The sequence below is a fragment of the Papaver somniferum genome, chromosome 2 (genome assembly GCF_003573695.1).
Source record: "Papaver somniferum cultivar HN1 chromosome 2, ASM357369v1, whole genome shotgun sequence".
NCBI classification, from domain to species: domain Eukaryota; kingdom Viridiplantae; phylum Streptophyta; class Magnoliopsida; order Ranunculales; family Papaveraceae; genus Papaver; species Papaver somniferum.
In genome coordinates, this window is record NC_039359.1 from 122,881,731 (window position 1) to 122,904,922 (window position 23,192).

Sequence of the window (23,192 nt, forward strand, 5' to 3'; positions counted from 1 at the left end):
AAGTTATCTCTTTTGATAAAGACTCGCAGATTTCTATTTGCTTGAGTAAAGATCAAATCGAGAGATTGAGATATAAACTCTTTATATACTTTTTATCAAGATTGAGTTTGACTGTCTAGTTTATTCTCTAGAAAGTATATTGGAGTTTTTCCATACAGATTTCTAATCGAATTGTTGGGTGTGGTTGTTGTACCCCCGCTTTTCAATTGGTATCAGAGCAGGCAAACACGTTTATGACCTGACAAGTCTGTGTTTGTAGCGATCTGAGTATGGACGATAGTATCTCTGATAAACGCGTCACCAGAAATAAAGGCTTTGTCTTGTCTATTTCTATTAAAGAGAAAGATTCCTCAATCTCGAATATAGACGAACCATGTGTTCCAACAAGACAAACAGGCTCTGACATGAGTATTTCCGATTACCCTTTAAAAGAGTCTATTTCTCTAAATGAACGGGAAACAACTGAAGAGAGTGTCTTGATTCTAAATCTTGCTAGAATCCAAGCTGATAGATTTAATCGGTTAAAACATCATGTCAATGTTCTACTTGGTGTAATTAGAGACTGTAATTTCATAGAACATACTGAAGACCATTCTTCACGTATGACTCTTGAGGCTAGCCTCAAAAAGGATTCTTTGGAAATTGAACATCGGTTGAGTAAACTCTCTATTCAAGGATGCTCTAAGCAGTCCAAGTACTTCTGCTAATCCTAAAAACGTTCCATCTCCAGAAGTAAAATTGGAATCCCTTCTTGTTGGAAAGAATGTGTCTGAATTACCTATTGATCAAGGATGTTCCACATCACATGGAAGGAAGAAATCTCCTAACGAGGTTGTTAAGACTGCTTTGTCTAATCACTTTTGTGATCAGAAAGTATGCCTTTTTTGCAATGCAAAAGGCTCTGCTAAACAAAAAAGTAACTCTAGGTTTAATAAAACCTCCTTGGTTCATCTTCAACACACCTTAGACTTAATTCTCAAAGGTGTAACTGACATTCGTATGTCTAAACCAGTTGGTTTTCGTACTTTCCCTGTGTATGTTACCAGGAAGGTCAGTTCAATGAGTTCATCAAATGCTCTAAAGCAGAATAATAGTCTTAACAAGAATCGTCCAAGGAAGGATCAAGTCGTTTCCTCTGGGAATAACATTTCCCTTAATGTGAACGAAATTCCAATAGAAAGAAGAAAAATTAATGATAACCTGATAGAGATAATCGAAGGATATAAAGAAATTGTCGACAGGTTGTCATCCTCCGCAAGTCAAAATTCTTCTGGTAAGAACTCTAACTATGTCTCATATTTTGATGACAATAAGTTTTATGATAATTTCTCACATAAAAGGGAATCTCTCTTTAGATTCAGAAGGAAAAAGAGACTCGATCATAAACACAGTTCTTTTAATGAGCTCAGAGCTCATACTTGTGCTAATTAATCACAAGGGTTAAGAACTTGCTCATAAAAATCATGTTGAGCAAGATGTGTAAAAATTAGGTATACTATGGTAATTTGGTGTTCTTCTTAGTTGAGTTATCCTCTTATCGTCTATAGCTAAACTAGTGCATGCAGAAAATATTGCCTAGGATGTATTTTTGTTTTATCGTTTCTCTCTTTGCATTTCTTTTGCATCTTTGTGAGCTGCTACAAGTGTGCTCTAAATTTCTCCTATGGTAAGGAATTTGTTGAGCCATTTCTCATGTAGCAAAAGTTCTTTTGTTGTTTTAGTCTTTATGGGACATGTTGTATTCGTATGTGTACACGGGTTACCATCACGAGTCAACGGTTTGCAAACCCTAAAGGTCTTCTTCCCTAAGAAACCATATAAATACCAAACCTATGAGTCACTTTTGCATACTCTAGGTTATTTTGGCTTATCAAGAATGTCGTCCTCTTCACAAACGTGTAGTTTTGCTAAAGGATTTCTTGATAAAGGTATTGGTTTTGAATCTGAAGGGAGGAAGAAAAGAACCCTTGTATATGAAGATCATCCTAATGCCTCGTGTTACTATGCATATACTCATGAGAATGTTGAGAAGGATGATATGATTTCTGCTGAAGTGGTCCATGACTTCCTTAAGTATTTTGAGGAAGCAAAACTGCAGCTCGTTGATACTCTGAAAAATCTTGATGTGTTGAAAACTGAGTTGAAAAAGGTTTCAAATGACCTTGGTCTCATAAAATCTCACATAAATGATCTTCATAAAGAGAATCTCTTCTCTGAAGATGCGTCGGATGCTGCTAATCACAAGCTCAAAGACGCCAAGACTCATGAGGATCCTGAACCGTCTATTTGACCTTAGTTCGTGTTCGGACATGGCTCTGGAGTCTGCTTTTGTTCCTTAGCTTATTGATTTCTAGTAAATCTTTTTTCTTGTTTTTATTAGAAGAATAACTAGAGTTTGGAATAGCCATTATTGTGATTACACATAGCTATGCCCAACGTTTTCATCTTCATGTTTTTAGATTTATTGGTTTAAATTCTAAACTTGTTTGGAAGATGATTTTTGCAGTATTAATCTTTATGGTTTTATATATTGCAATATTGTTATGGGATGTGTGTGTTTACGTATGTGAACTTGACGTCCCATATCTTGTCAAAAGTAAAGTCTTTCGTAAGTCGATATGCATGTATTGATAAAAGAATGAATGGAATTTTGACAAATACAAAAGTTAATCCTATATTGTCAATTATTGATGGAAGATAGGTTAAAATATTTTGTTTGCAAGGACTATGTCTATTGTATGTCATTGTGCAAACAATGATGGAAAATAGAATGAATCCTTGTGTATTCTGTGTATTCCGCAGTAATTGATCTTCCCTGATCCATATTTTATGTATTATTGTGAGGCTCCGTAAAGTGTCTTATGTTGATCATTAAACAACCAAGTTGATTATTTTTGATTAGCTATATTGTTGTTCCGCAAGGTACTTTATGTCGAGCATTTTCAACTAAGTTAATCATCTTGTTTGGTTATTTAGTTGTTGCTCCGTAAGTTTTCTTATGTCGAGCATGACCGATTAAATTGATTACTTTTGTGATTAATTTGGTTGTGTATTTCAAATAGACTAATTATGGTTTTTTTGTGATTAATCTAATTGTATTTTTTAAGTCTCCATAAGTTCACTTATGTTTGAGCATTTTTCGATTAAATCAATCATGGGTTCTCTTGTGGTTAATTTAGTATAACTTTTTGGATTCAAATTCATACTTGTATGTGATTTTTTATGTCCAAAGAAATCCTTATTTTCTTTCGAAATTAAGGTCGCTCTTGTTGTTCTTTCGGGAATGACATTTAATGGGGGAGAGTTCTTTTGAACTTGCGCTTAATTGCCATATCTTTGTGGGGAGTGCGGTTGTGGAATATTATAGAGGTTATCTTGTATCTTTATAAACTCCTTGATGAATGCATTTAGCTTCGGCTTTATGATTGCATCTAAAGAACAAAGTTGATATTTTTGCTTTCTTTTGGTCAGGAAATGTCTCTTTCGTAAATTTCATTAGGATCTCGTTCTTGTACCTTTGCCAATTTTAATGACAAAAAGGGGTAGAATTAATATGTAGGTCACACTACAAATACATATGATTTTCGGATCATTATGTAAGGGGGAGTGGTTTCCATGTGAGATGGAGTATTGACTAAGGGGGAGTGATACATATCACCATAGTATTGTTGTTGAAGTTGTGATATAATTGAACTTTGATGTTGTGTAATGATACTATGACACTGTATAACTATGATTAAGAACTATTGTTTTCTTATTGTTATAGCTGCGGATTTTCAATAACGATGATGCTAAACTTACAACATTTGGGATCATTGGAGTACTTGGAAGTGACGAAGATTTCGAGTAATGTTGAAGATTAGGCATGTGGAATAGGAGCTACAAAAGTTAACTTATTTATTTTTTGTATTCCATATGTATTAATAGTTTTGCCACTAAAATTGACAAAGGGGGAGATTTTTAGAGCATTGCTCGGCCGAACTCGCATGTGTTGCTATCTCAAGCATGTTTGTCAATGTTAGTGATCAAACCTATAAGTCTTGATTTCTAGCCTACATAGCTAAAGGTCTCGGACTAGGATAAAAAGTGTAGTTGAGCTCAAGAACTTCATGGAAATCATCATACAAGACGAAGGACTACTTAAGGAACTGGTGAATCTTCATCGACTAAAAGGTATGTGGATACTTGAACTTATCTGTCACTCAAAAGTCTATCTATTTTATCTCCTACTCTTGAGACAAAAGTCGTTTTGATAAATAGACTTTCATTATTCACGTTTGCTATTTCGAGCCGATTTTATCTCGCCTATCTATTTCTCGAAATATGTGTTGGTAAGCTTTCGCTTTAGCCGAATTCATCTTTACCTAGTGACGAAAGTCATGTTATGTTTCAATCACTTTGAAAATTGCTCTGACGAAAAATGGTATGTGAATAACGGCTATATCCGTCCTCTGAGAATGTTTCAATGATTGAAATGAGAGTTTAGATTACATAACCATTAGTAGGATATAAGCATTGTTGTGGAAACACATATATGTATAAGTCCTTATTCCTTAAACCAAAGTCTGCGAACTTTGTTGATCAAGAGAAATGGAAGTGGCGTGAGGCAAGTCCGCGAACTGGCGAAAGTTCTCGACCCGAGAATTTCTGCTGGAGTTTGTGAACTCCTTCCATGAGCTCAAGTCCGCGAACCCAGTCCACGAACTTGAGCAGGTTATATCTAAAACCGGTTGTTTTTGAACTCATGTTTATTTAAACTAAGGAATGCTTTTGCAAACCATGGCTATAAAGTTCATGAACCGATTCGAGTGAATCAAACCGATTTTGCTTCGATTGTGTCTTGTGTAGTTACATTAGATCTAAGCAATTGAAAAACTCTCTAACTAGTTCATTTGAGTCATTTGAACTATTTATGGTGAAGAAGAATATGGTTGATATGAAAGTAATCATATAGATAACCATTTGGTTAACTATTGTTGAACCAACAAATGTTAATGTTTGGGAACGGTTCGTAAACCCAAAATTGGACATTTCATTTGTGTGTAACAAGCTAAGTTTTCGATCCAACGGTTGAGAAATATTAGCTTAAATCTAATCAGGTTTTCATCTAATGGTGAATATTGAATACTTTGTTACCAAGATAACATTGATTGCAAACCCTGATTTGAAAACTATATAATGGAGAACTCTAGCAACTGGGAAACCTAATCCCCACACCTTACATGTGATACTAGTTGCATAGCTAGAGTAGATTCTCCTTTAACCTTGGTTTCTTCTTCTAAAACCAGGTTAACGACTTAAAGACTTCATTGTGATTGTGAAGCCAGACCGATACTACTTTTCTTGTAGTTGTGTGATCTGATCTTGTATCTTTTATCAGTACGAGTACGATTGTAATAATTGGATCGAGATTTTATATCTCCGATAGGCAAGATAGAAAAGTAATCACAAACACTTCGTCTCATCGTTTGTGATTCCACAATATCTTTTTTCGCTGCGTCGATTAATATTATTGTGAGGTGATCAATAATACTAGGCTTTTCTTCGGGAATATAAGACCGGTTTATTGATTGGTTCATGTTCACCTTGATTTATCAAAAAACGGAACAAAACTCGTAGGTATATTCGTGGAAGACGGATTTATATATTACCGTAGACTTTTCTGTGTGATACAGATTTGTTTATTAAAGTCTTCGACTTTGGGTCGTAGCAACTCTTAGTTGTGGGTGAGATCATCTAAGGGAATCAAGTACGTAGCATCCTGCTGGGATCAGAGGCATAGGAGCATAACTGTACCTTGGATCAGTGTGAGATTGATTGGGGTTTAACTACAGTCCAGACCGAAGTTAATTTGGAGTAGGCTAGTGTCTGTAGCGGCTTAATACAGTGTGTGTTCAATCTGGACTAGGTCCCGGGGTTTTTCTGCATTTGCGGTTTCGTCGTTAACAAAATTATGGTGTCTGTGTTATTTCTTTTCCGCATTATATTTGTTTATATAATTGAAATATCACAGGTTGTGCGTTGTTCAATCAATTAGAATATATCTGACCTTTTGGTTGTTGATTTAAATTGATTGACACTTGGATATTGGTCTTTGGTACCATCCAAGTTATCTCTCTTTGATAAAGACTTGCAGATTTCTATTTGGTTGAGTAAAGATCAAATCGAGAGATTGAGATATAAACTCTTTGATATACTTTTTATCTAGATTGAGTCTGACTGTCTAGTTGATCCTCTAGAAAGTATATTGGAGTTTGTCCATACAGTTTGCTAATCGAATTGTTGGGTGTGGTTGTTGTACCCCCGCTTTTTTAAGTAGAACTTTTTGTAAGTCACTGAGCGTTTCGATTATACTTAGCATAAATTTTTGTAAGACACTATGAACTTAAGTCAACTCAATTTCGTGATTAAGTAAAAATAAACAATAGCCAACATTTTCGAAATTTCGTCCCTATAGATAGCCAACATTTTAGAAAAGAAGATGTATTATTTCTAGTAGTTCCAGAATGGTTCAATTTGAGTTTGAATTTTGATGTCGAAGCTAGAGTAAGCAGGGGTGTATTATGACGGTGATTGGCGGTTTTGGTTCAGAAAGCAAATCTAGATTTAGCGAAGCTCTTGTATATCCTTCCTTTTTTATCCACCGCTTTCCCTTATGGTATAACACCCATCTAAACTTTGGACCTAGGAAATCAGAAATCCATTTAGGAAGCAATGGTTCCCGACTGAACAACTGTAAACCAATGAGGAAGCAACACATATAAAGTAAAGTTTTTGGAGGGAAAACTTGGGGTACGAAGCACTTTCGTAAATTTTGCATTAGGTAATTACAATTTTCACTAAAGATGACCGCTTTTTTGGGGTTCAACTTAGGGATTCTAAAGGAGATTATGATTCATGGGAATGGATTTTCCTTCCTACAATCCATACATGTCGTATGTTATAGTATTTTTTCGCATTTTCTTGTCCTTTAGGAAATAGAAAAGGCAGGAGAATCTGAAATGTTGTAGGTGTTTTTCTCATTTGATTGTCCTGCAGCAAATAGAAAAGGCAAGAGAATTTAAAATGAGTAAAGGATTCAATTTTTGAGACGGAAAATTTAAATGAAAGTGCGAAAAAAAGAATTAAAAAACAAAGAAAAAAATCAACTTAATTGTGAACAAAATTACAATTATTACAATGCATATGACCAGCAGAAGAAAAGGTAAAATGTGGTTGCCATTGCGCTAATCACACACCAATGCAGACAAGAAGCACCATCCCTATATGCAGGAGAGCACGCAATGTACATGCGAAACAAGAAATACAAACACACAAAATATAGCGGTATTCAAACTAAAACTTGGTGAGGGGAAAATCTAAGGGAAGTGGTCGAAATGGGTCTCTGGAAGTATGACTTTTTTATAAAATCAAATTGGAAAATAGATCTCAATGCATTCGCAAGGTCGAAGACAAAACAGCATAACACCTCCTAAATATATTGGTGGCACCTTTTTCATAAAACTCATTTAATTCATTTCGCACCAGATTAGTCGTGCACGTCTTATCTCCTCGCACAGTCTCCTTTGTGATTTCCTTTATCAGCTCCATGACAGCCTCGTCACTGCTGGAAGAATTAACTATGATCCCTTGGCAGCGGAGTTGGTTAACATCTTTAGGCGACTGGATAAGAGATCCCATGAAGTCGAAATAAGAGTTCAAATCCTTGTTTTTGGTACCCTCCCGACGTTCATATATTATCAAATTGACGAATTTAGGTGCATTCTGTTTGTTGATGTGGATAATAGGAAGTTCAAGAGTTGCAGTGTTCTTATCGAAATTGATGTTGTCGAAGCTCTGAACTCTTACGCATCTGACACCATACTTGTGATAAAGTTTGGAAATAGAAATACATCCATTTTTATCTTCCTGCGGCTGATCCTCCTCCGCACGTTGGCCTTCAGCCAACAATCCCTTTAAATACATGTCTAATAAGTGCAGGCCTGGTTCTATTTTCGGGGCGAACATCATCCACGATAGGATGCTTTGTATGCTCTGCATGAATGTCATTGACACAACCATTTTAAGGCGCTCCTCGCAATTCAGATGTATAATAGCATGCATACATAAAATTTTGGTTGAAAAATATGTGTATTACCTTTTCAGGAAGGCCTTCTGAGACCGAAAGCAACGTCGAGAGTACTAGATAAGGCACTTGGTTTGTATGCATCAACAAGTCTTGCATTATAACCTCGTATATCAAGACATGTCCCTCATGCCCAAATATGGGATCGGTTGCAGCGTAATCAGAATACTTTTGATTACCTCTAGTAACAGATAAGAACTCCAAAAGGAAAACTCCATCCAGCAGCATGAGGATGACAAAGCGATCGTTATCTTGCCAAATTTAGCCAAGCGGACCATAAGATTTCCGAAATGGAGTTGCAAGTTTCACTAGCGCTTGAAGATAGGTACCCACAGGAAGACCTCCCCTCTTAACAAAGTGACGTAGAGCTCTCAATTTGTCGACTTGCATACGATCCAAATGAGGTTTGCCGTAGTGGTGCGGACCAGTGGATACATTTCTTGGCTCATCATATATTGCTCTTGGATTTCTCCCGTTTGAATTTGTTGGCATCTGGTCAGATATTTTTTTAATATCGTTGAGATCACAGGAATAAGAATCCGCATGATCCCAGTTAAGGATGCTGTACAGAAATTCAAGTGTTAAGTAATCAACCTTTGTCGATCCATGATTTCCTGTATTGACCTCTTGAAGATTGTCAAGTCCGAATCCCATGACCCCAGCACAATAAGATGATCTAAAAGTTCACATTAATTAAGAACATTGTATAATGCAAAATAGAACTAGAACTGATTTTGTCCTGTGACATTCAGAGCAATAGGTAACTCCCGTAGAGCATTGAGAATGATTTATATACTGCCGCGTATTTTCATTTTTTAGTTTATCTGTGCCGTAAGAACAGTTCTCTCCTCATTTCTTAAATTTATTTTTGTCTGACGATACTCTAGCAGATATAGACTAACCGAGTCCGGCCAACAGTATCCCACTCTAGCGAAGAAACATTCCAAGTCGTCTATGTATTGGAAGTATGACTATTTATTTTTTATATTGGATGAACTAATGAGAAATTTCCGCGAAAGATCAAGGGTAAACTATTGAGAGAAACTGAATGATAATGATTTTATGTGGAATTGAATACTATGGGATAAGTTTTTAAATGGAAATGGTTTGTCAATGTAACTTGTACGAAATGGTTTGTCATTTTTAATACAACATTACTTTGTCCTTGTCGATATAAACTAATGTATATCGGCAGTTCAGTGGGCCGGTAAGACAAAGCAACTTATTCGAACATCCGATCATCCATGACTAAAGAGCAAGATCCTACAACAAAAGAACGATTTTTTGGGATCATGGTTTTTTTGGTGGGGATAATGGTTTTATCAGGCCATTTTCCCTATAGTTATAAGGGGTGTCTGTCCTAAAGCATTGAAATGACTAACCTATCCTTAACCTAATTTAATTTAAAACCAACCAAATAACCACCTATATATATAACCACCACCACCTCCCACCATCGTCGATTACCACCACCACCACCTCCGATTACCACCACCACCACCAACCACCGATTACCACCACCACCACCGCCCACCACCGCCGATTATCACCACCTCCACCACCTCCGATTATCACCACCACCAACCTCCGATTACCACCACCACTATATATATATATAGCTTAATTTAAAACATTAACAAAGATATTCTCACAAACCCATTACTTGTCATTCGTTTTTGGTTGAATATATGAGAAGTAATCATTAAAATGAGTTGAAAATGGAAGATGCAGAGAGGTTTAATGGAGGGTCTTTTTTTTCAGAGAAAAGTTCGGTTATCACGAATTAATTTTTTCTTAATCGAACTGCGCAAAAAAATACGTTTAACCGAACTCCTTGTATTAGAACAACACAAGTCCATAAGTTCGGTTCCTTCGCAAAATAAGGATATCACCGAACTTTAGTTTACGAAAATAATGAGAAGTCCACAAGTTCGCTTCGTTCGCAAAAATGTTAAGTTTTCTTTGTAACCGAACTCTACCTTTGAAACTTCGTAACCGAACTCTACCTAATTCGCCAAGAAATAAATTTTGTAGTAACCGAACGTTTGCCTAATTGCATATATGCATATATAAGCCCAGTTCGGTTGATTCGCAAAATATGTTGAAGTTTGCGAACCAACCGAACTTCTAACACTAGGTTACTTTTAACCTGCAGTTCGGTTGGGAACTTGGTTGAGTTGAAGTTTGCGAACTAACAGAACACACAAGATGTCCCCAAATAAATTGTTAAGTTCAAAGTTCGGTTACCTACCATTTTATCCTAGGTAACCGAACATTACACCGTACGACCAAAACCTCCATTAACGAGCGAGTTCGGTAACCTGCGTGTTTGGAAAACGTAACCGAACTACACTTTCAGGTGTGTTCGGTTACATGTTCTTGACATATGGTAACCGAACTGGCCCAAATCTACATAAAAAATTTCTTTTTTTTTGAAAGTTTGGAGCAATTCAACCAACATTATCTAAGTTTGAAGCATACCTGGGTACCCAAATACCCTTCCTCCGGTTGTGGTTGGTAAAATCCATCATTTTTCATGTTTTCCTTCTTCATCTTCTCTAACTTTACTCTCTCAATAATTCTACTTCTTTAAAAAAAAAACCATCTGATTTTTTAATCTCACTAATTATCTTTAACTTAATCATCTCATTAATCACTACACTAACTATTATTAACACTAACTAATCATCACCCAAAATTAATTAGGAGGGTAATTTAGATATGAATATAAATATCTAGATAAGGATGACCTAGATTTACTTTTAATGTCTTTACCCAAAATAAAATCATGGTCCCCAAAAAATCGTTCCAACACAACCATAGCTGAAGAAGCAAAGACAGCACCTGGAGGTCCTGGACTCCAAATAGCTACATGGGTAAAGGGGAAACGGAAATCCATCACAAATTTCTACATTAAAGGCGACTCTGCAAAAGCATCATATGGACTATCTTTTGGGAAAAGCAAAGCGTGGTCAACTGGCAGAGCATAGCTATCTTTGAGGCTTCAGCAAAACAGAAAAACCTTAGCACACAGTATGGAGGCTTTTTAGACTTTAAATTCAACCTTGAACAGAGAACCTGATCGCTGATACACTTGACAGTATGATAGCTATGCGAGTTGACTCTGCCAACCAGTTGATACTTGATGCGATTATTGTTCTCAATGTAGGTCATGTTCATAAACCTGGTCTTGCCAAGGATGGAAGATTTTGTAGGTCATGTTCATAAACCTGGTCTTGCCAAGGATGGAAGATTTTGTCAGTTTTCTATACAAAATTCCTCCACTTGTTGATGGAATTTTGTTTTGGAAGGATCGTCACATTTTATTTTATTTTGAATATGGACCGGTTCTTACCTTTGAGCATTTTCTCTCTTTTCTTTTCTGAAAGTAGAATTACTTACTTTCAAGGCACAGTTTCAAGAAAATCTCATTTTCATAATCTCCAATCTCAACGCACGAGGGTAGAAATGTGGGGACTGACTATAAGAGCCCCCTCTTGGAAACAGCTAGATGAATGTAATGTTCTTTTTCTCTCGCAATAACCCAAGTCGTCTGCACGTTATAACCGAGCCAAATTGGCAAACAAACAAATGGAAAAGCTACTAATTAGGTGACATGTTATGGGAAGTGTGGAAGTGTAGACCACTCATTAAGGAGGTACTCCGTAGATTTTCAATTCTGTGGTAGTCAACTATTACTGGGAACTATGAGGAGAAGAAACAAATTTTTACCCTTCTAAAAAACGGAACAAATTTTCAACAGCGAATTGGGATGCTAAAGATAAGAAAACGGAAGTGTTTTGTTTCTACAATAGACTTGAAGATACTATAATCTACCACCAGGCACCTCACAAACTGAAAAAACCAGATATGATCACGCCAGTTCAGTCTCTAACTTCAACTCTGCTCCTCACCATTCCCAGCTGCTTCTCTCTCCTCAGCCGCAGCGGCCATTAACTCATCAAAGTTTTCTGTCTTGCCCAGCAGTATCTCAATCTACCACAGAAACAAGTCGACTGTTAGTACAAACTCCATGCGATAAGTTGTGAGAAGAACTCAGCAGAAAAGAAGAGATTACACAATCAAGCAGAGAACATAAGAAGAAGCAGAACACAACACATGCAATATTCCCATGACATGCTAACAGGAAATATTCTTTCTAGATAAACACTATTAAATTCCATTTGAGTTGGTTAACAGTCCTGACAAGTGATAAGCAACATATAACGAAAGGAAACGCTACAGGAAGGAATTATTAATGATTGTTCTTTCGATACGAGGACTTGTAACCTTCTTTCTATGACAAAAAATTCCTGCCAAACTTTAAGTGGCAGAGTTACGGGAACCACCACTCCCACAAGTAAAAAATTCCTGATAAACACATTCTCCCCAAGTTGTTATATATCAATATGCAGAATAAATTTACATACCTTAGCCTTTTGGACTGGACGCCCTCTAGATTCATCTTTCATATCGACAGTGGATGTCATGATCTCTGCATTTCCAATTGTTCACATAAAAAGTTAAGCCCAAGGAAGATCTTCACAATGAAAATAGGTTAAACATAACTAAACACAAGACAGCAATCTTACTCTTCTCAACTGCAAGTCCATTGTTTTTAAGGATCTCCGCAATTGTGACAACAGTTGCAATTGCTGCAGATACACCAGGAAATATACAGATAAGTCGAATAGCTTTAAAAATACAAACCAGAATTAATACATAAGCATTGTAGTGCTGATAGAACAACCCGCATCAGTACCCAAATATGCACGAGAAAAGGGAATGAGCTGTGAGAAAATGAAACTACTAGTTCTATTGAGGTTACGCAGTTAACCTTGACGCTAGGTGTCACAAGAACATGATAAGTGCTTATATATATACACAATAGATGTCCATACATCAATAGAGAAAATCATCAAGAAGAATAACTAGATTAGATGTTATAAGGTCATATCACGGGGACAAACGAACTCATGCTTTTTACATAAATCAGTGAGACTATAGTTGCCATTATTGAATATCCATACCGTATTTTGGTTCATGTCCTTCAAAACCTCTAAGTCTGATTATAAAAGATATGTGGTCTCTAAATCTGTAATCGAAACACATATAGACACCAAATTTGGCTAGCTTTCGGCTAATTGACATCAATTAATGTAGCCATCAAGGTATTCAGACAAGTAACTTATTGTAAGCATCACCAGCACAACTTATTCCTGTAAAACATAGTCATTCTTATGTTATCGCAAAAATCATGTTCAGCTTGACAGAGATAAAACTTACAATAACTAGTGATTTCTCATTCCCTAGATTTAATATGTGTCTTATTAACCCTTCATTTATGTAGTCCACTAATCTATCTCTTTTCTACAAAGAACTTAATGATTTATCTCTTCTAAAAAACTAACATAAAGAAAGAAAATCAAGATATGCAACTAAGAGTGCAACTGCATGATATAACTAGGAGTGTAACTGTGTTATACAACACATTTTCTCTAATCTTTCAAATAAATTGGGTAAATGAAAAACTTATACAGTATTAAGAAACGCAGTGTTCAGCTTCCCTAAGTGCATTACTTCTACAAAATACACGAAGTTAAACATAATGTTGCATAAACTTCTTTTAGAGACTCCGCTGTGAGAGAAACAGTTATATCCATGACTAAGTATAACAGGATAGCTAAAATTGGTGAATCAGCTGGGATGAATTTCCAATTCCAAGGTGAAACTAAACATGTGGAAAAACTTAAACTAAAAGAAACTACCATTAGTTAGAACACATAAAGCATTAAAAAAACTAAGAAACTGCCATACGCAATCATATGAAGCATAAAGAAGCTACCTTCAACAAGGTAACTTCTTTACTCTAGATCCTATAGAAGGAATTTTTCTTTACTCTAGTTAAGAAAATCATGAGTAGGTGCTAGGAATAGGCCTCTACTCTAGAAAGAGAATATAGGAAGCATCAGATATATCATATACGAAGCAGCTACACTTCCACCAACCCCTTCCACCACTCCCTTCCACCATTAGGTGGCACCATCTAGGCCCTTGACTTCATCAACTTTGATCCCCATGAAAAAACAGGGGGTCTCATTATTATTGGCTTTGGCCAAAACCTACATGACACGTAGGTGGTGGAAGGGAGTGGGGGAAGGGGTTGCGGGTTATATACCATTTTCGTATCATATATAGCTTCTTACAACTAAACCTTCAGTGTCAGAGATAGCTTTAAAAATACCAATACATGGGGTTGTATAGCATCTTTACAATGCCACCTCAAATGGTAAATGGAACCTATACTGAAAGGGTTACAAAAGAAAAAAAAAACTGAAACCATGTCAGTAGACTCAGTACAATGCCATGCCATCATCATACGCTCAGAACCAATTCAATGCTTACAAAATTAAAAACCCCTTATTCCATTTATAAGTGTTGTCCATAATCTCGACTTACAAATGCAGGGTAATTTTTCATTCTCATATATTAAGAGATATGAACAAACGACAGAGTCCACATAAGTTCATTCATATCACATCAAAACAGAGATAAATGTAGAGAATTAATTACCCATTCCAAGAGCAGAAAGCTCCACCTCATTGTGCTGTTGCATGTATCTCTGCAAAAGGTACAAATACATACATGCAATTAATAATTAGACTCTTAATAATGGATTTCCAATCATTTGAACCCCGAAAATCTGAAGAAACACAATAATAGAAAACAATAAAAAGAAATCCTAACCCTAGACCAAACACAAAAACACCATAACACATTGATCAGAAATTGATACACTGAGATCCAAACCAAACGGATACAAAATCACTGCGTAGTTTTAATCAAGTAATAGAGAAGAGATTAGAGGTATACCTTGGCAAGATTAACATAGAAGAAGAGGGGTTTTTTAGTATTAGAGACTTGAATCCGATTCTTCTTGTGTGAATCGTTGATGTTGAGGTTAGTTACTCCATCAATAACGTCCTCCATTGTCGTTGATTAGAAGAGAGAAACCTTAAACCCTAATTTCAGAACAGAATGAAACGTGAAAACGAAGAAGGAGAGGAGTAAAACCTTGGAAAGTTTCTTACGAAGAGGTGTAAAATTTCTCAGTGCTCTTCTTTATCCATAAAACTAGGTTAGTTAGGGTTTCTATTGTTTTGATGAGTGGGGTGTATCTTTTCACAACTTTTGGGGTGTTGGGTAACCATCTCACTAACACCTTTTCTTTGAACACCACGTGGCAATGTACTAAAACCTTTCTAAACAAAATTATTCAAGGAAAATGTTGTTTCACTTTTGTTATATAGGGAGGGAGGTATTGGATCAAGGGAGTGAAAATCTCGTATTCAACTCACCTGATAACACCTATTCAGTACTTTCTTATAGCTCGGTCAGAAATACCCCTCACGCAAAATACCAACTCGCTCCAAAACAAAATGCTTACCTTCCTTCTTCTTCATCATAACCCTAACAAAATACTGACATATATATACCCGAACTCTGATTTCATCTATGGTTCGCACAAAATACCAAATTTGTTCGATCAAAATTTTGAACACTTCAGCACCAAAGCTATATTTCGGACAAAATTTTGAACACTTCTTTTGGATAAATATCGAAATCATCCATAAAAAGAAAAAGATGATTGTAAAACCTTAATTCTTTCGTACTACTAGAAGAGAAATAACGCATTCACGCTCACAATCAAAAAGTGAATACCAAATTTTTCTGCAGTTCAGGTAGCGGTGAAATGTAGTATTTCACTTCCATTCCGGTGATGGTGAAATCACTAAAATATAACGTTTTAATGCCTTTTTTGTGCTCTTCATAGTTTTGATTGTCTAGTCTTATTAATATCATACTTCAATTTGAATGATTTGGTTGTTCTATTTGCTGCTTTCTCAAGTAATAAAGAACCTTGTCTTATGCCCATATATTATTCAAGTACGTAGCTTCACATATTTTCAGGCGTTCACGGCCCGAGCAAACGTGAATGAAACAAACTTTCCAAGGGTCATTTCCAGGTTTTTAGTAATTAAAATGGAATCATAGCTAGAAAGAGAGACCAGGGAGGCAAAAAATGTCCACGGTATCTCATGTTCATATTAATTCCTAAATGCATCTCAAGATTATTTATTAAGTGTGTTCCACAAATTTACAGATTAAAGATGTGTGTATGTACACCTTTCATCATCCTCCACGTGTACAAAAAGAGACACGTGGAAGGCATGTGAAGTGAGACATCAAAACATGGTAGCAAGCATTTCATCAGAAGATGCCATCGGTCAGCAGATCTGACGGGCAGGGACAGAGGACCACAGAGATATGATGATTCAAAGGAGCACCAGATAATACCCCTTGGGTATTAACGCACCCAATCCCGAGGAAAATCCCAGATCAACGACCGAGAGGAAGTTTGGCTGACACAGATGTGACCAGACAAAGAGACACTTGTCTGACACGAGCAGACATCCATCTACCCGCATTAAATACCAAAGAGATATACACGTGTCGATCAGCTTGTGGAAGAAGCGAGGATAACCCTTCGTATTCAAGCTCAGGCCGCGGAATATGCCGAAGACCTCTGCGAATTGGGCACAAAGCACAAGAAGATAAGATTACAACGGCAACTCAGAGATGGGACCCACGTTCCTTCCCTATATATACCCCTCTCCACTAAGAGAGAAGGGGCAGACCATTTTGGAGAGCAATTAGAGGAGAATATAGGAGAGAGAAATAGGAAGAGTAAGTAATCCACCTACTTCCGAAGACCTATGTATATTCTAAAGTCATTCGACTATCTTTGTAACCATTCAGTACATAGTGAAACACCAAACCCCGTGGACGTATGCCTTAGTGCCGAACCACGTAAATCTGTCTCATTTACATTTCAGCACCTTATATTCCGCGTTAAACTTTATATGCTTTATATTTATACTTGTTTCTTGATTTATTTCCTTATACGAACATTATTTATGATAATATTCGACTAGACAATGACAAACCCGAAGGCTTTGAGTCGATGAATTGATATAATCATCCTGTTATGCATACGATGTACAATTCTAGAATTAGGACGTATGCGAATATTGTTTGTGAACACTTGGATGGCCTCGTGATTTATGTGTTCACAATTTGGCGCTAGAAACAGGGACTTTGTCCCGGTAAAAGATTTATCTTATCCTGTGATTTCACCTTAAAACACGCATTATGGTTGTGCCCTTTTCTGGGTTCAGCGTACTTTCAAAACCTTTTTCATTCTAGGTTCATGTTCTTCATTTTCACAAACACCATTTCAAAACAGACAAACCCGCGGCTATCTATCACAGATTTGCACGTGAGGTGTTTTCTTCAACTAAGATTTAATAATCCAGATTCATGAGTCCTCGCGACGGATCTGCCTTTTCAAGAGTTCTTTTTCAAAAAGTAGTCTGAAAACAAGATTCACGATCGTTTATTAGAGGATTTGTATTTCAAAAACTAGACCAGTGAAGTCTTTACATTTCTCTTCTATTAGGGCCCTTGGGCAACTCATTTCCTTCTATTCCAATAGTCTTGCGGGTACGAATGGCGCTAACCCAATCCTCGTGGATATCTTTGTTTCTCCTTATTTATTCCCCTATGCAGGAAAGGATTAAAAATGGAGAACATACTAGAGGCAGGAAAAACCAAAGCCTCATCAAAGGAGACACCGAGGGTTACCTCGGTCATGACCCGAAGCAAGCAGAAAGGAGACAAAGCTAAAACAACTACTCAGAGGCAGGATGCTGCGGAAATCACTTCACCTATGAACACTAACTCCATTGCAGCCTCGGCTCTCAAAGAAGCAGCCACAAAGACTGTTGGCGGCCCTCCAGGCTACAAAAGCTAACAAGACTTTGGTTTCAAGCCAAATCCATCAACAAAAAGAAAGGGTAGCAGAATCTATGACACATCAGCCCGCAGATCCACCAATCTTCGGAATGCCGTCAACCAACGGTCAGAATCAAACCATACCAGTGGTTTTAGTACCACGGGTGGAAGCTCAACCGAGGGGACCAAACTTGGAGATACCAACGATTGAAGTTGATCCTCGGCCACCCTTAATACACACTGTAGACGAAGAGGGAACTATGGCCGTAGGGGTACCAGCCGGAACTCCCAATCAGGGATCAAACCAATCCCACCGACTGATGGTAGAGCTCGAAGAACTGAAAAGGAGCCAGCAAATCTACGCAGATGTTGTAGCTCTTCTGGCCAGGGAGAACCAAGACTTGAAAGATAAGATTGCCCAAAGCACGAAGACTAGCCAACAACTGGATGAAGAAAATTCTAAAGCACCAGAGCCTAATCGAGACCGAAGAATCATCCTAGCAAATGACGCCGGGGGAAGCAGTGCGTCCGATTCGGAATATGCCACCGAAGAGTTAGACTATTATGACAGCGAAGATCGAAGAAAGAAACGGATAGATAAGCATGAGAACGTGGGATATTATCGCGCAATAGAGGAGCTGCGTGATGAGATGATGGCTGAGATCAAACAGTTAAAAGCCAGACAAGGCGTAGGAAGGCATGAAGAGGTGATGCAAGAAGCTAACTCCACGCCCCTAACTCATCGCCTGGCAAATACCCCCATTCCGTTAAAGTACCCTATTGATGAGTGCCAAATATTGTATATATTTATCCCTTTTTGTTGGCATTTTAACTCATCTTTTATGCATTAATTCTACATTTTATCCCATATTCTGTATTTTTATTGTTTTCAAGAATAAATATTTTTATTAATTAATTTTGCATTTTTAGGTAATAAATAAAGTCTGGATGACTTGCGGAGCAAAAAGAGCAGAAAAGTAGTGAAAAGCCGGGAGAAATCACGCAAGAAAGCCGCGAAGAATGGTGCGCACAACCTCATTTTCTACACACAAAAACGCCTCCGTTCTCAGCCATCAGATCAGTTCTCAGAAGCATCCGATGGTCGCTCCTTCATAGAGCATCAAAATCTGAAGTCTCTGCCAAGCACCACAGCGCTGAAATTCCAAGCCTTCAGATTAGATGGTAGTTGAATCCAACGGTTGCTCCCTTTCTGTTCATCAAAGTTTGATATCCCCGCCTTACACTACAGCACCTAACCTAATCTAGCACCGTTCGTTTCGTTGTATCCCTTCATCCGACGGTCGCTCCTCGCTTTCCTCCGCATCACCGTCCGATCTACCTACCAGCTCCACATCCCACGGCTCATCCTAGCTGTTCATCCAATTTGATGAAGCCGCCTAACACCCTAGCACCCGAACCCTATACCAGCTAACCAAACACCCCCCTTCTTCCCAAAACAGTCGACCCTCACCATCACCTTCACCACCACACCCTGTTTGCAGAACCAACTCCACTGCCACCACCGCCGTACCTCCATGTCCGCTACCACCAACTCCCCACCTGCTCAACATTGAAACCCCTATCACTCTAACATGCCTCTCACTTCTTTTCACTGTTTTCCCCTAGTCTAGGGTTTTGAAAATAGAGAAAAAGCATTGATAGACATGGTAGAGAATTAGGTGAAGCTAGAGTGAAATTGAAGGCATGGAGAGGTAGAGGAGGACAAATAGAAGAATGGGTCGAGTTCAAATTGATGTTGCTACATCAAATTAGGTAAAAAAATCAAAACCCTAATTTCAGTTAATTTGGGTATTTTCGAGTAAGCTCTAATTACTGTTAGGGAGAAGCATGGAAGAGCATTATAGAAGATATGGGTCTGATTTGTACTGTCAATTTAGGTAGAAATAATTTACCTAATTTCTATTTGATTTTAGGGATTTTTTGGTAGACCCTAATTGTGTCTGTGGGTATAATAGGAACTTTGGGTGTTGTAAAAACTTTATGCTGGACTAGCCAGTGTCCAGAACTATGTTCTGTTAAGGTTTCCTCTTCAATGTGTTCTGTTCAATTTCACTGCATATGTTAAATGTGCATGTTTAATTTCTTGTTTTCATATCCTGTTGATGTTTGTTCTGTTAACTGTTATCCATTGTTAATTGTTACTTTGTTCTGTTAATGTTCAGTTTTAATTTCCAATCAATTCATGTTTAATGTGTTCCTGTTTAATTTTAATTTGTCATGTTAGTGCCATGTCTAGCTCAACTGTTATGTTTAATTTGCTGTTAGTTGATGGAATGCTAGCTAGTTACCTTTGAAGCATTGAACTGATTGAGTAATGGAAGAAATCAGTGCTCATAGCAAGCTGATTATCTTGCCATTCCTTTTGTATGCTTAGGATGCAATGTGCTGATTGTGCAATGGAAGAAATCAGTGCTCATAGCAAGCTGATTATCTTGCCATTCCATTTTTGTTTGCCTGTATTCTTGCCTTAGCCTTGCTCTGTTAGTTTCATTATCACCCTTGCCCTTGGCCTTAGGCCTTGGTTCATCTTGCTTTGTTCTTTGTTTCTGCCACTGTTTTACTTTCACTTCCATGTTCATTTTGTTTGCTGTTTTCTTCCTTGCTTGTGCTATTGCTGCTACTTCTTTTCTTGTTACTTCCCTTGGCTTGCTGCAACTCTGTGCTTCTCTTATTCCACTGCCCTGCAACTCTGTTGCTTCTCTGTTTTCTTCCCCTCCCCTGCTGCTGCTGCTGCAACACTGAGCTTGGCTCTAACAATCCCAAAAGCCCAAGCTCAGTTTCTAAGCCCACTGTCCATTGTTGTACAAACTGAAGCCCATTTCATTAAGGCTAAAAGCCCAATTCAGTCAACTGTGGGCTTAATCAAAGCCTAAGTTTAAGGCCAAAGCCCATTTACACTTCAAAGACTAACTGAGCCCAAGCTCAGTTCATTTATTGTTATCAACCCATTAGTACTCAAAGCCCAATTTAAGCCAAAAGGCTTCATAGCCCAACAGCAATTTAGGAACCCAATTAGCTAGAAACTTCAAAAACACACCCGATCTCTGTGGATCGACCCGTACTTGCACGAGCTACAACTGACGACCGTGCACTTGCGGTATTACTGTAGGCCCGCGTTTTCATTGCGCTTAATTTTATACATATCTCCGGGCCCACCAAGTTTTTGGCCGGGGATAATTTTTAGGACCTTTTAGAAGCCTACCAAGTTTTTGGCGCCGTTGCCGGGGACCATTTTGCATTTAAATAGAATATCTTTGAGGCCTACCAAGTTTTTGGCGCCGTTGCCGGGGATTGGTGCTGTGTTTTATCTGTGTTTTTCTTTAGCTATTTTGTATTTCATTTCATAGCATTTGCATCTGCATCTGCTTCATTTCATTTGCTGTTGGACCTGCTGATTCTGAACCTGTTTTTTCCTCTGCTGGGACGCCACCAAGGAAAAGAACCAAAACCCAACTGGGTTTTTGCAACAATATCAGAGCAGCTGGGCTGTGCTAAAAAGGTAAGCCTAAACCCATTCCATTGAGAGAACCCAACCTGTGGGCTTCCAAATTTCTTTAATTGTGGGCTTGTAATAATTAACCCAATTTTTTGGGCTTTTTATTTCTCTATTTTGGGTTTGTAATTAATTATTTTTGGGCTTGTTTGTTTAATTTGTGGGCTTGTATTTATTTTGTGTGGGCTTGTTTAAATTCTTCCATTGGACTTGTATTTTGGACTCTGGGTTTAAACCCAGCTGAGCTTATAACCGAATGTGGGCTTGCTTCCACTCAAGAGTAGACCTCGAAACCAAAGTTTTAAAAACAAACGTCGGGCCTTAACCAACTGGGCCAAATTCAACTTCAAAGTTAAAACTTAGTGTTTCGTGAGCCGCAGCCTTCCATTCCATTAGAGGACCAACAGTGGGCTTGCTCCCATTCAAAAACCAAATTTTATTTTCTTTTCAAAAAAAAAAAAAAAAAAAAAAAAAAACCAAATTTTCTTTTGCTCCCATTTTTAAACCAAATTTTCTTTTTCTTTTATATCCCATCAAAACCAAATTTTTCCCAAAAATCCAAACCCATTAAAACCAAATAGTGGGCTTTGTGTCTTTTCAAAATGGGCCAACCTCATGCTCTATATGAATACATGTATCCGTCAATAAAAATTCCATTATCATGTATTGTATTACCTCAAACCAATAACCCTTTTAAAATAAATGCAAGCATGATACAAATACTTCCTATATTTCGAAGGTTCGATTCTGAGAATCCCTATACTCATGTAAGAGAGTTTGAACAAATTTGTCGGACTATGCAACCTGATCATATGTCCGAAGACTCTCTGAAATTGCGTTTGTTTACATTTTCTTTAAAGGAAAGGGCCAAAACATGGTTTTACGGTTTGAGACCACAATCAATCACCACTTGGGAACAACTCACTAATCAATTTTTCCAAAAATTTTTTCCACATCATAGGACCATCGCTATTCGTCAAAGTATCAATTGTTTTGTCCAATTGGATGAGGAAACTGTTTTTCACTATTTTGAACGTTTTAATGATTTTTGAGTGAATGTCCGCACCATGGAATTGAGAAGTGGAGACTTGTCGTCATCCTCTATGAGGGACTAGACTTTAAATCTCGAACCATGGTTGAATCTATGTGTAATGGTGAGTTTATTGATAAATCTGTGGATGATGCATGGAATTTTTTAGCCGAGATTGCAGAGAAAACCCATCAATGGGAATCCGTTAGGGAAACAGGAACAACACCACATGATATGAGTCATCCCCATGAATTAGAGTTTTATTCTTGTAATAGCTCCGACCTTAGATTGAAAATTATCCTAGATTGCAAAATCCCTATCATGATGATGATGATGATTATGATGTTATGTTAGAAGAACATGTCTATACTGAAAATGTTATGGAACCTTTGGGTTCAAATACATTAGGCTTCTCTGCCCCGACCTTAATGCATGATATTTCTTCTAGTATTCCATGTGATGTTTCCCCTGATGTGCCGATACACGAGAATAAATCTGTTGATGATGTTGATAATTCTGATTGTAATCTTGCCAATTTGATTGATGATTGTGAGCATGATGTGACATGTGTAGATGAGTTAGAAGATTTTGATTTGATTGATAATGATATGCCTATTCTTCTACCTAAGTCACAATCTGATGGCCTTCCACCCAACCTAGATTTGGTT

General features: G+C 37.5%; 2 protein-coding genes across 2 annotated transcripts; both read right to left on the bottom strand.

Annotated features, from left to right (window-relative positions):
* Nucleotides 1-6,828: 6,828 nt before the first annotated feature.
* LOC113353886 lies at nucleotides 6,829-8,907 on the bottom strand. The gene is made up of 3 exons (XM_026597355.1): nucleotides 8,138-8,907; nucleotides 7,525-8,034; nucleotides 6,829-7,032 (listed from the first exon to the last, which is right to left on the bottom strand). The coding sequence occupies exons 1-3, from the start codon at nucleotides 8,351-8,353 to the stop codon at nucleotides 6,889-6,891; spliced, it is 870 nt and encodes a 289-aa protein (XP_026453140.1). The 5' UTR covers nucleotides 8,354-8,907; the 3' UTR covers nucleotides 6,829-6,888.
* Nucleotides 8,908-11,744: 2,837 nt separating this feature from the next.
* Nucleotides 11,745-15,266, bottom strand: LOC113349011 (uncharacterized protein At2g34160-like). Its single transcript, XM_026592936.1, has 5 exons — nucleotides 14,999-15,266; nucleotides 14,699-14,747; nucleotides 12,718-12,780; nucleotides 12,556-12,620; nucleotides 11,745-12,121 (listed from the first exon to the last, which is right to left on the bottom strand). The coding sequence occupies exons 1-5, from the start codon at nucleotides 15,113-15,115 to the stop codon at nucleotides 12,023-12,025; spliced, it is 393 nt and encodes a 130-aa protein (XP_026448721.1). The 5' UTR covers nucleotides 15,116-15,266; the 3' UTR covers nucleotides 11,745-12,022.
* Nucleotides 15,267-23,192: the final 7,926 nt, after the last annotated feature.